Below are 14,109 nucleotides of genomic sequence, written 5' to 3'. Positions count from 1 at the left end.
TTCGCTCTGCCTTGCTTATTCGGAATACCGGAAAGAGAATAATAGGTAGGTACCCCGGTTAATGGTGCCAAGATCAGACTAAAAAGTCCCTTTGCTTTCGAAGTCTGACAAACCTACTTTTGAATTTTGATAAAAATTAGTTATTTAGGCATTTCTTTTTCACGCCAGTTGACAAGAAAGGAATGACAAGATAAGTTTACTACCGTATTATTACCTATAAGTACCTAACTATGTATACTTGTATACGTATGTATAAAAAAGGGACTTCTAAAAAATCATTTTGCTCATTTGACCTAATCCTCAGTTATTATTTGACCGAATCCAACAAATTCCTCCCATATCCAATCTCACCCTTCCTCACGTTGTTTATCAAATATTTGAGTGATTGCTTTAATCCCCTACTCAAAATGTTCAAATTAATTCCTCAGTAGAGATACCCTTCCGAAATTAATCCTTTTCCCACAGCAGAGCAAGTTTAAATCTTTTGTTTTCCAATCTTCACTATCCTAATACGTTTTCTTTGTCATTGATAGGAAAACCATTGGTTAGGTTTAGCAGCCCATATCCAACTTAGATTGTTTTGAGGGTTTAGACTGCGATAATGAGAAGGGTTTGAGATGTCTAGTCGAGAGATCAGACGACTTTCTACTGATAAACTGGTGACAGTGCGGTGAAATGGGTAAGCTCGTCTGGTAAACAGAAGGACATGGGTTCAACTCCCCTGATAGCTGATAGATAGGTTTACTTTTACTAGACATAAGCACCGTTATCTACTCGTATACTAGATATCTTTTAGAATTAGAAAGTAAAAACCTTCCTTAAATATAGGTAGGTAACAACATCCTAAAATAATTTTAGTATTTTTGACCTTAGTGTGCACAAAAAGAGCTTCAGATTTGTTATTAGTAAGTGAAATTTGATACGATGGTATGTTCTTTTTGACAGCTATGAGAACGCCTCCTCCTACTTTGCATGTTGAGTTGTCAGGGGAGCGATGACATCTGTAAACTGTATGGTGTAGGAAACCAAGTTCGGCTGTGTTTACAGAATCATTCAGCCATGTTTCTATCAAAAATATATGTTATACCTATTCGTGTTCTGTAAAACCACATGTTAGATCCTTGAGTTTGGACTTCAGACCTCGAACGTTCAGATAATATACAGAGAGTGAATTATATTTGGACTTTGGTGGTTTTGTCTTTGAGGAATGCTTGACAGCTGTATGGTTTTGAGCGTTTCTTGAACATGTGATTTGTAAATGTAAATAATAGGTACCTACATAAGTATTTGTAAAAATTTGATATTAAATGTAAAAATTAAAGCTACAGGAGTTGTTAATATGAGCATAAGAAAAGTGTTCTCTTCAATTATGAGTATTATTTTTCAGCTCCCATGATGTAGTGGTCACTGCGCCCGCCTTGCACGCGGGAGACCCGGGTTCGAATCCCGGCGGGGTTAAAAAATTAATTAAAAAAAATGTATATTGCAAATGATCGATTCCACTAATCCTCCTAAGGAAAGTGATGAAAACCGCCAAAAAGCGGTCAAAATACCGCCAACCGCAGCACCTATCTCAACCAAACGATTTGTGTTGCATCTTTGTCACATTTGTGAATTACATACCAAATTTCAAGTCTCTAGCTCTTACTGTTCTCGAGATATTTTGTTTACAGACAGACACGGACCAATGGCTGAAACTTTGGATTTAGGCTCTAGGGACCTCAAAACGTGTTTTGGCACTAAAAACTGACCATCGAAAATTTGACCCGATTACATTACTTTCCTTCCTATAGGATAAGGAAAGTAAAAAGTGTAAAACTTTTTGGTTCTTCAATCTCTATGATACACATACCTATGCTTTTCCTGTTGGCGATAGGTATACTGTATTCTGTTTCTGTATTGTTACTGGGCCGATTTCTGTTACTGAGTCGATTTCTGGGTCCCTGGCCTAGAAATAAGGTGGTTGGCCTAATTGAGGATCCCCTCTCCTATTTTACTTAGATGTCACCTAATAGCTCAAAAGTTGTGCCCTTACATAACCTTTTTCTTTTTTTAAGGCAGCGAAAATCCCGTCAATTTAGATACAAAGTTTACAAGATTTTTTTTTTTTACCCTCTCGTAAGAAAACCTGTTCATAATTTGAATACAGCTTTTTTTACTATTATGAAGGCTACTCAGTTTATTTAGGCATTAAGGATGTATCGGGTGAGATATCGGACAAACTACTAAAACACAAAATTAGACACTCATATTTAGACAGTTGTCCTTCCTCTATCAGACCTAGGACAAATCAGAAAAATATATTTCCAGTTCTCATCAAATCTGAAGACGAATAATATAATCTGTGAGTCCAGAAAGTTTTATTTCCTGATAGAGTCATAGAGACAGTTCATGGTTAGAGATCATCTATCTATGGCAAGTGTTTTTATCCATCGAAATGAACTTTTAACATAAGAAGGAGAAAAGCACGTTATAAGAAAGCTCAGTCTTGACTGATAAAGAACCCGAAATATCTGAACTAAAAATGATTTTTTGATCTGTCACTTGTGACTATCACTATCATTCTATTTTGACATCTGTAGGCTGAGCCATCCAATCAATGAATATCTAAAACATTAGGTAAAAATAAAACAAATAGAAATTTACCTGACAGGAGAATGGTGAACGAAAACGACAGGAAATTCAAGCTGAAACTGCTTTGAGAAAGCATTTTGAAACAATAAAACTTCGTAAACACTCACGAAAAAAAATAAAAACTTCACAAGTAGAACAAAACTTGTAGCGCTAGCAAGACGACTAAGTCGGTTGATACACAATAATAAACTGAGTAACCGAATGTAGTGAACACAGTGAGAGCTTCAATATTCAATGAAAAGAATGTGAACAGTTATGTGCACATGGTGTGTTTCATACGTTATCAATTTAAAATTAAAAAATCCAGTCGTCCTATTGGCCTTAGCCAGACCGATAGAGACGCTCTCTACATTGAAAAATTGGCGATAGACATCACGCCACATACCTACGGATCTTAAAAAACAACCAATAAGACTGCGTTTTTGTATCGCGCTATATCTCTAGCCAGACCGATAGAGACGCTCTCTACATTGAAAAATTGGCGATAGACATCACGCCACATACCTACGGATCTTAAAAAACAACCAATGAGACTGCGTTTTTGTATCGCGCTATATCTTGTGATATCTTGTATTCTCATTGAAAAGTAAAACCCGATTATTTCATGTCCACTCGACGCACAAGGTGAAGATTATGAGAAACAAGTTGACAACTCATGAGACTTCTATATCTCGTGATATCTTGTATTCTCATTGAAAAGTAAAACCCGATTATTTCATGTCCACTCGACGCACAAGGTGAAGATTATGAGATACAAGTTGACAACTCAACAACTCATGAGACTTTACTGAACTACTGAACAGGAAGGCAAATATTGATGGGTATTATTCCAAGTCACCAAGAGACGTTGCTGAAACTGCCATCCGAAAAGTCTAAAAGGAAAACCTAACTGCACTAGACTTTCATATTAGAAGGCAGATGGAGAATTAACGAATGAAGAAAAGCTAATGTGCCTAATCGGCTGAAGTTTTCGGTCGTCAATTTTTAGTACCACAACACTCATATTAGAAGGCAGATGGAGAATTAACGAATGAAGAAAAGCTAATGTACCTAATCGGCTGAAATTTTCGGTCGTCAATTTTTAGTACCACAACACGTTTTTAAGTCCCTAGAATCCAAAATCAAAAGTTTTAGCCATTGGTCCGTGAGTGTCTGTCTGTAAACAAAATATCTCGAGAACGGTATACCACAACACGTTTTGAAGTCCCTAGAATCCAAAATCAAAAGTTTTAGCCATTGGTCCGTGAGTGTCTGTAAACAAAATATCTCGAGAACGGTACGAGCTACTTTATGTCCATGGTATCGGAGGTCTCTACATCATGGCCCATGCTGGTTTTGCTGACTGCATCAGTTGTTCAGCAGTCTGTAACAATGACGCACTGTAGAACTGTGGGGGTCAGTGGGAAACTGGTTTCACATCTTGAATCCTTTCGTCCTGAAAGGACTGGCCTCTCTCATGAAAGAGAGAAGACACTAATGGTGGATTTCACCAATAATTTATCAATCCTTAGAACGCCTGTTAAGCTAATGGCCTGTTAAGTTCCATTTGACATGTATAGGCCTAACAGGGCTGTTAAGTTAACAGGTAGTTAGAGGCTAAAAAGAAGATTGGTGAAACCCACCATATAAGTAACAAAATTTGTATTTTCCTTTCGGAAACAAAACCGATTCCGATAGTGCGCCATCTTTCCTCTGGTTTAAGTACAGGCGCTATCACGCCAAAAAAGGGGAAGCGAGCTTCAGAAGAGGGGAAATCGAGAAAGGAAAAATATAATATATGATATTAACACAACTGTTGGCATAAGAGAGAATGGTCATAGTAATTGTGTATATGATAGTCTCTTAACTCTGCTTTCAACACAATCACCTCCACAACAACATCAACATTATTATTATTATCATCCAAATATGTTTGTACATTCCTTAGAACTATTAATTTCTAAAGACTATTTGGTAAGAGTTTGTTTGTTCAATAATTAAGAGCAATATTCCTGGGATTCGAACCCATGCCTCTCCGTTTACCAACCCCTACACCTTCTTCTTCGCCTTTTCCCGTGTGCAGACGGGGCCGGCGTTTTTCGTCAGCCTTCAATCAGCCCTAGGGTGATTGCTTTTGGGCTGACATTTGGTTTTGGCTACAAGAATTTTCCGAATGGATGCCCTTCGACTCAACCTTTGCTATTTCTTTAGCAAAGGAAATTCAGGCTGGTATACTCACTGTTTATAGTCCCCAGCCAGACTAAGCTGGTCTACTCCCTGTTTAACGTCCCACCAATGAGCAAAATTCATAGAGATGATTTCCCACATTCTTTGTTTCAATAACTATCTTCGTCCCTGCAACCAAGGGTTTGGTTTCATATCCAAACTTATCATTGTTACTATTGATAGCTCAATAAATTTTTCACCTATGTGTACCTTTTTTACTTTCCTTATCTTGAGGAAAGTATTCAAAGATTTCGAGTATGCAAACCGATTTCTATGAAAGGCTTTCTTATTGCTTCAGGTCGTAATAAATAGGTTTAGAACAAGGATCGTCGTTTTCTGAGAGTGAAAACTTTTCCCCTCGCCATTTCCGGGAAGATTTTCTGCAAGAAACACAATGTATCTTGTGCGGTTGTGTCATGGGTAGTGTAATGCGGTTAAAAATGAAGATATATCTACAGAATATTCCCCATCCGTGGCGCAAGCTCTGCTTATACGGATGGGTACCTTTATGTCCATGGTATCGGAGGTCTCTACATCATGGCCCATGCTGGTTTTGCTGACTGCATCAGTTGTTCAGCAGTCTGTAACAATGACTCACTGTAGAACTGTGGGGGTCAGTGGGAAACTGGTTTCACATCTTGAATCCTTTCGTCCTGAAACGTAACTGGCCTCTCTCATATACGAGAAAATAAAATATAGGGTCTTCCCATCTTGTTGGTGGTCTTCCTACAGATCTTTTGAATTGACGGGGACGCCAAATACTACCTATTAGGCCATCTTTAAAGTTAATCGAACTTTCAAAGTAGATAATCTAGAATTTGAGTTCATACCTATACTATACCTACCTAATAACTACTGGTGAGTGTGAGGTAGAATTGAAGAGGTTATTATGAAGATCTCAATATTGGTAAGGTAGATCAACTCATGTCTATCGAATTCTTCGTACCTACCTACATTCTTTGAAGCAAGAAAATAGCGTCATTGTACGTAAGTTGATACGGCATAATGCATACACCCGTGGCAGCAATAACAACAATAACGTTATTGCAGAAGTTATACTCATATCATAACGAGAGAAAGACTCATAAAGTTGATGCAACAATGACGATTAATACAAAACTTTAATCTCAATTTTTGATTTTCCTTTTTTTACATTAGGTATATGGAAAAATTATCCGTTAGTCGGAAAAAAAAGATAAAATTCCCCTTTATCTAAAAAGCAGTGAGCTTTATTAATTATTTTGGAGGTTACATTTTTACCGAGTATACTCATATCATAACGAGAGAAAGACTCATAAAGTTGATGCAACAATGACGATTAATACAAAACTTTAATCTCAATTTTTGATTTTTCTTTTTTTACATTAGATGGAAAAATTATCCGTTGGTCGGAAAAAAAAGATAAAATTCCCCTTTCTCTAAAAAGTGAGCTTTATTATTTATTTTGGAGGTTACATTTTTACTTCATAGCTACTTTCTTTTTATCGCACCCATAATACATCTCACTTCTGAAAGTTTCTGATTTCCATCGTTTTTCTTGGTCACATAATAAACTGATGCCTTCTATTATTCTTTGTTCTGTATGTGACAAACATACATAATTATTACGATAGGTATGCAACAAAAATATGCCGACGTAATTACAGTGCAGAATACGCCTTATTTATACTTGGTCACTTACGCAAGGTTCTAATGGGCAGGTATAATACCTACACGAGAAATGCATTTAGTAGTTACCTACCTACTCATTAGGTAAGTACCTACAAATTAGTAATGCAGTAGGTACATGGTACAACTTAGTATAGCTATGCAAAGAGGTTTCATGAATAGACAATAAATAAAAAATATAATTAGATAAATAAACTTTTTAAATAATAAATATTTATTTTATTACTTAGCATACAATATTGCAAGGCATTTTTAAAATCTCAATATACATATTAATATTTGGCAAACTACCATTTTCGTGTCTACCATAGAATTGATTGGATTGCTATCAAATTTAGACTCTGTTACTCGAGTAAGTCTTATCTTGAGAATTCAAAAAACGTTAAGACAACTTGTCAATTATTTTTGAAATCCATTTTCTTCTTTAGATGTTGATAAGTTAGTTGCTCCACAAATATTTCTCTTTTATTCCTTGACCAAGTCTGTGATTTAAAATATATTTTTACTATATTGTGTTATGTGTAAGTAAACTAAAATAATAAGATGAACTACATGTCATTATTTTGTTTATAATCCCCTATCTTGGTTTGTTTAATATCTAGGTAATATTTTCAGTTCTTAAATATCCAAACAAGAAGATTCTTGAAGAACTTAATGGGTATGACAATATGACATCTGTACACTAACTTATTTACTTCTTTTCCCTCTTTTCCAAGATTATGACTAGTGCAGTATTTTTTTTACATCACAAAAATAATATAGTCCTAGATTCAAAATCTTGGTTTGTTTAATTTCTAGGTAATATTTTCAGTTCTTAAATATCCAAACAAGAAGATTCTTGAAGAACTTAATGGGTATGACAACATGACATCTGTACACTAACTTATTTACTTCTTTTCCCCCTTATGACTAGTGCAGTATTTTTTTTTTACATCACAAAAATAATATAGTCCTAGATTCAAGTTCATCTAAATTGGGAGAGTATAATTCCAGTTTCTTAGCTTCTACGGCAGCAGAGAAGCTTGGAATAGTGACCAATTGAAACAATGGCATAATGAAGCTTCATTTAGGTGTCTGTCAACATTTTATTCAATTCAGCATCATCAACTTCCAATTCAACATCTTCTAGGCTGGATACTTTGGGTTCATAGTTTACTTTATCTGTAATTAAAATAAAGCAGAGAAGGTTGCTGAGTCTAACATAAACAGACAACTATATGACGGACAGATATGTAACATTGTAAATTGTAACATATCTGTTTGAGTAGTATGTTTTGTCATCTGGCAACCCAGACTTTGGGCAGCTCATCAATAAATTGTTATTCATTGATACTTTGGGTTCATAGTTTACTTTATCTGTAATTAAAATAAAGCAGAGAAGGTTGCTGAGTCTAACATAAACAGACAACTATATGACAGACAGATATGTAACATATCTGTTTGAGTAGTATGCTGTGTCATCTGGCAACCCAGACTTTGGGCAGCTCATCAATAAATTGTTATTGATTGTTTCTCTCACAAGTTTATTTTAGGGTAAATGACATTCATTGTTGTTTGAGTCTCACAGGTGTCAGAAACTCTGGACTGACTAAAATATTGAAACAGACAACTATATGACAGACAGATATGTAACATATCTGTTTGAGTAGTATGCTGTGTCATCTGGCAACCCAGACTTTGGGCAGCTTATCAGTAAATTGTTATTGATTATTTCTCTCACAAGTTTATTTTAGGGTAAATGACATTCATTGTTGTTTGAGCCTCACAGGTGTCAGAAACTCTGGACTGACTAAAATATTATTTATTTTACATAGAAGGTTTTGACCACATTGCTGTGAAGCAGAAGAAAAATAAAATTACAAATTGACATCATACTGATTTACTTACTGGTTATGACATTTAAATTTCCACTCTGCTTGTAATTTTAGGGTAAATGACATTCATTGTTGTTTGAGCCTCACAGGTGTCAGAAACTCTGGACTGACTAAAATATTATTTATTTTACATAGGAGAAGGTTTTGACCACATTGCTGTGAAGCAGAAGAAAAATAAAATTACACATTGAAATCATACTGATTTACTTACTGGTTATGACATTTAAATTTCCACTCTGCTTGTAAATTTCCAAGTCTTGTTTGAATGCCTCTTCAAATGTTTTTTGCCTTTCTTTTGACAGAATGGCTTTCTTTTCTTCAATACTTTTGACTTCTTCATTGTAATTTCGCTCCAGGCTTCCTAAAAAAGACAAAATGACAAATGTTACTACATATTACTTTTTAAGGGTATTTGTTTTACATTCTGAGTTGGATCACCATTGTCATATTGTTCTTATTTTCTACTGCATATTTACCTCTCAAGGTCTCCAAATGCTTTAACTTATTTTCTTTATGCATGGCCAACTTGAATCTTCTTTCTAGTTGAGTTTCTTGTACTTTCTGTATTATGACTATTTCTTCCAGATATGTCAATGAGTTCTCTATATCTTGGAATAGCACTTCCAAACTTTCTGCAACATAAAATTGATTAAATTAAAATTCTCAGCCCTTTGTGAAGAAAATGTAAATTATGGTAGGTGGGTAGATGATTGTAAGTGGATTGTTAATATTTGAAAAAGATGTGTAGTTCATCTCAACTGTCGATCTCTCCAGCTCTATTTTATATCAAGCAAAATGGTCTGAGCTTTGAAACATGTCAAAAAATGGTATAGTTTGAGACTAAAGACTTACGTTAAAATATATTTAACATCCAAGTAAGAATGTTCAGATTGCTCAGCAACTACAAAGTCAACTAGAGACCTGGTGGTTATTAAATAAAAACTTACTAGTTTGGTTAATGACTGCCTTGGTTTTGTCGACAAGTTTAGGAAGTAAGTTCAGTGAGAAACACAACTTCATCATTTGAGACAGCTGTAAATTTGTATGGTTACATATTGCATTTATTTTCTCGTCAGCAACATGAGCTTTGTGGGCATTTTCTTCAGATAATGTATGTAGCTCGTTCCATTGTGTAAGACATTTATGAAGCATATCCCCTCCAGCATGAATATTTTTCACATCAGGCTTTTTCACTAGGGATCCATCTGATACATTTAATATTCTGAAACTGAAGTCACACAAATACAAGCTTAGTTATAAGTGAAATATAACTGAAGTTAGGAGATAACAACAAGAATGGTAATACCTAATTCAGAAGCCACAACAATGAAAAAGCTAACTTCTTTTTTGTTTAACCTAACCCTATAATAACACTAGTCACTGCTCATTTGTGACAGCTCTTTTATAGCAACTTTCCATTGATGTGACTTCTGAACAAGTATCACAAGAACTTTTCAGTCTCTTCTAGCAGAGCAAGCAAATTTATACAGCTAGGAACAACAGGAAAATGTATCAACACAAAATATTACCTTGAGGAAAAATTTTCCTGGACAGAATGCACTTTCTCTCGTAAACCATCAAACATGATTAAATGCTGGTGTTATAAGGTGCCTGGGAATGCTTGGAAAGTTTTTTATGTAATATTTCACCTCAAATTGAGAAAAACACGGTTTAGCAAGAAATTATTCTCATTATAGCATTAAATTAATAAATTTCTTCGAAGTTATAAGTGAAATATAACTGAAGTTAGGAGATAACAACAAGAATGGTAATACCTAATTCAGAAGCCACAACAATGAAAAAGCTAACCGTCATATGTATGAAAGCCAAAGTTAAACTTTAGTTTAACTTAAGACTAACAATGTTGCCAATTTCATGTCATTTCTTGAGATAACTGGCTAGATTTCATGAAATTTGGCAAGATTTTCATTTCAAGTTAAACTTAAGTTTATCTTTAGATTTCATACATACGACGGTAACTTCTTTTTTGTTTAATCTAACCCTATAATAACACTGGTCACTGCTCATTTGTGACAGCTCTTTTATAGCACTATCTGATACATTTAATATTCTGAAACTGAAGTCACACAAATACAAGCTTAGTTATAAGTGAAATATAACTGAAGTTAGGAGATAACAAGAATGGTAATACCTAATTCAGAAGCCACAACAATGAAAAAGCTAACTTCTTTTTTGTTTAACCTAACCCTATAATAACACTAGTCACTGCTCATTTGTGACAGCTCTTTTATAGCAACTTTCCATTGATGTGACTTCTGAACAAGTATCACAAGAACTTTTCAGTCTCTTCTAGCAGAGCAAGCAAATTTATACAGCTAGGAACAACAGGAAAATGTATCAACACAAAATATTACCTTGAGGAAAAATTTTCCTGGACAGAATGCACTTTCTCTCGTAAACCATCAAACATGATTAAATGCTGGTGTTATAAGGTGTCTGGGAATGCTTGGAAAGTTTTTTTTATGTAATATTTCACCTCAAATTGAGAAAAACACTGTTTAGTAAGAAATTATTCTCATTATACCATTAAATTAATAAATTTCTTCGAAAAAAAATCTCAAATTCCATAGGTCCAATGTCCAATCTGATATTTGAATATTTTTAAATTTACCCGCGCTGAACAAAAATGGCAAGAAAAAGATTCGTTCACACGATCAGCGGTGTTGCGAGAATTCTTGAGCGGTTTTTTGGGTAAAAATACCTAGATCTAGATATAATTCAAAACTGGACAATAGCCTATGGACTTGAAAATTACTTTTTCTATACAAAATTGACTTTTCGTGCAAAATAAAATGCAGTGTTCTGGTTCTTGGCTATCAGTTAGCTTCACTTTTCATTCATCAGATTTTGCGTCCTATCCACTACATTCTAACGTCATTGGATAACCTTGCAAAAAATGCGGATCCCAAGGTCTAATGAGGGGCGGCTCAAGCTAGGACGTTTAAGTTTAGACGGTTTTACCATTACTCGGGATTTTAGGTTTCAAAGGATTTTATTTTATCTTCCCTACTTCGATAGGCCCGCTTTGTATTCAACAAAACCCTTACTAGGTGCTAGGAAACCGTGAAACCCAGAGATGAAAAATATCTAGGTACCTGCCCATCTTCCAGTCATGTTTCCTTTGAAGAGTATAAGATACCCAACATAATTAAATAATTACCATAAGTAGACATTTATGTTATTTAAATGGAAGTTATAAAGTTCTACTTCAGTTGTGAGTTTTGGTCAAATAGTTTCTTTTTCTTCTATTTTTTTTGGCTTTAAGTACACCAAAAGGGTGCTCTTGAAGACTGGAAAAGACAGCCATTGAATGATTGGGTAGATTCGTATAAATAAACATAACCCATCTTTTGGGGCAATTGCCGCTAAACCTAAGCCTCAGAGTTGTGTATGACCGAATGACTGGGTAATAATTTTCGACTTAATTTGGAAAGCTTACAGCGAACTCATGACCTTCCTCAAGAATAAAGGAAAAGTTAGTGGGAAAATAAATACCAAGCAACCACTGTCTTACCTCTCTTTGGAAGTGTGACAGTGCATTCTCCTTGTAAGGTAACTCTTCCATCTTGCAGCCATTCTGTATCTCTGGTAGGTCCGACATGACATCTCGTACAGTGATGGTCCTATAGGGAGCTGACTGAGTCCACTTGCAAGTACTAACGTAGGTCTTCTTGGAAATGGTGACATTGAGTTGTGAAGTCCGTGGTGAGAAGACAGTCCAAGGTTCTGGATACTTGGGTAGTACTTCCCCTGGTGCAGCAGCCAATACAATAGCACGGCGTCGGGTCTGGGAAACACCAAAGTGTCCTGCTTGTAGAGTGCCAAACGTACATTGGTATCCTATCTGTGTCAAACATCGCATTGTCATCTTCAGCACCATCGAGTTTTTAAACGCGACGAAGTTGCGAACATTTTCAAGAAGGAAGAACCGAGGTCGATAGTAATCACAGTAGGAGAGGTAAGATACAATGAGAGAGTTCTTGAAGGCAGAATATTGACGTTGATTGAAGCGGTTCATTCCACTGAATCCTTGACAGGGAGGTCCTCCACATAACATTTCCACTTCTCCTTTCCTTGGTAACTTCTGCTTCTTATCATCGCATACTTCATTATCTATAACACGTTGTAGAATCTTATTGCAATCATCTACAAACACAGTACAGCCTGGGTTGTTCATTTTGAATGCAGTGGCTGCGGCGCTGTCAAACTCAATGGCCCATGTAGATCTGGCTACACCGCTCTTGTCTAGACCACGTGACAGACCTCCTGCCCCGGCAAATACTTCTAAACATCTCAAAGGTCTGGCGATACTTGGCCACTCGGTTATCTCATCTTTCTCTTCCGGTTTGTTCGTTTGGTTCTTACCTTTCCCCTTCCCTTTGCTAACACTACCAAGGAACAGGGCTTCAGTAGGAAGGTTAGTAAACTCTTCAGTCTTGCTATTATACGCCTCGTTGAAGTAAAACCTATGAGGCCCACGCGAGCTCCACCTGTCTGTAGATATCTGTAGGTTATCTTCACACACGACGAAACACTTGCCTTGTACATCACTCAGTGATACTTGTTCTTCTTCGTCAGACCAATACAGTTTGTTCAGGTCCAGCTGATATGTGAACTCTACAGAGCGATGTGTATTCTCAGGCCTGTAGAATTTCTTCACTGTAAGGAACACATCACTGGCACTCACATTCTTCTTACCCTTCTTCTTGAAGATAGCCACAATATACCCAATGCCGAATGGAGCCGGAGTGTACGCGTTGGACCCTTTCATATAATCTGACAGCTTCCTGTAAGCTTCAGGATAAAGTTCTTCATCTTCCACAGGTCTCTTGTTGTTCTGGACAGCAGACTGAGGTTTAGATTTGAATTTGAAACAGTCTGGATTGACATAGACACAACTCTTCAACTTGTACTGTTCTCCTTCATATGAGACACAGTTATAATACAACTAAGCATTGTACAATATTAAACCCATAAAATAAACGAGACCTTGTTTAGACTGCTGGGGTAAAGGGACTTTTTAGTCTCATTCGAGCAGGATAAACAAGGTATATTCTATTCTATTCTATTCTATTCTATATCGTTATAACTGTAAAATATGTTCCCTATAGTAGGTCAAAATTTTCGTGGACTTCGGATTTGGAAGTTGGTGGTTCGAGAAGAAACCCTTTTAAAAACGTCCCTTATCATTAATATTCTAATAATAAAATTGTTGTGACATCAGAATTTTGTAAAATGTCAAGTAGTACAAAGTTGTGAGAGACATACACAAAAAGCCCACGCTAAGGCTGCACGTTATCACCGGCACGTTATCACCACATCATATCATGCTTATCATCAGATCATACTTATCACCATATCGCATCATACTTACCACCACCACCACCTCACACACTTATCACTATATTTGGACTTTGGTGGTTTTGTCTTTGAGGAATGCTTGACAGCTGTATGGTTTTGAGCGTTTCTTGAACATGTGATGGTTATGTTTCACCTTCCTTCATTTGGATGGTGGTGTTGTGAAGTGTCAGCTGATTGCTGACTGTTGTCAGATGAAAGACAGGAATCGGAAGAAGTATTGTCTGTGCTGATGCAAGACTCGTCAGGTGTCAATGAAAATTCTTGACACGATTTCTATGATTGTGAGTGCGACGTGTGTTTTGCTTTATGCTTTGCTTTATTTTATGTACGTACGTTACAATTTTGT

At 36.0% G+C, this 14,109-nt stretch overlaps 2 protein-coding genes across 3 annotated transcripts; both read right to left on the bottom strand.

Moving 5' to 3' along the window:
- Positions 1 to 7,286: 7,286 nt before the first annotated feature.
- LOC103520713 (dysbindin protein homolog) lies at positions 7,287 to 10,965 on the bottom strand. Of its 2 annotated transcripts, none has more exons than XM_026831733.1 (5): positions 10,757 to 10,965; positions 9,329 to 9,609; positions 8,858 to 9,013; positions 8,593 to 8,742; positions 7,287 to 7,668 (listed from the first exon to the last, which is right to left on the bottom strand). In XM_026831733.1, the coding sequence occupies exons 1-5, from the start codon at positions 10,810 to 10,812 to the stop codon at positions 7,574 to 7,576; spliced, it is 738 nt and encodes a 245-aa protein (XP_026687534.1). In that variant the 5' UTR covers positions 10,813 to 10,965; the 3' UTR covers positions 7,287 to 7,573. The 2 variants fall into 2 exon arrangements, with proteins under 2 accessions (XP_026687534.1, XP_008484034.1); XM_008485812.3 differs by lacking the exon at positions 10,757 to 10,965 and adding an exon at positions 9,911 to 10,097.
- Positions 10,966 to 11,837: 872 nt separating this feature from the next.
- On the bottom strand, positions 11,838 to 13,350 carry LOC103520715 (DNA (cytosine-5)-methyltransferase 1-like; the record flags this gene model as incomplete). The annotated part of the gene is made up of 2 exons (XM_008485816.2): positions 11,838 to 11,855; positions 11,917 to 13,350. Coding segments are annotated over 2 exons (1,452 nt in total), but the record flags the coding sequence as incomplete, so codon positions are not given.
- Between the last annotated feature and the right edge of the window lie 759 nt (positions 13,351 to 14,109).

Source organism: Diaphorina citri, unplaced genomic scaffold, assembly GCF_000475195.1.
Source record: "Diaphorina citri unplaced genomic scaffold, Diaci psyllid genome assembly version 1.1 scaffold3970, whole genome shotgun sequence".
Lineage (NCBI taxonomy): Eukaryota > Metazoa > Arthropoda > Insecta > Hemiptera > Psyllidae > Diaphorina > Diaphorina citri.
This window is presented reverse-complemented; position numbering and strand designations above follow the sequence as displayed.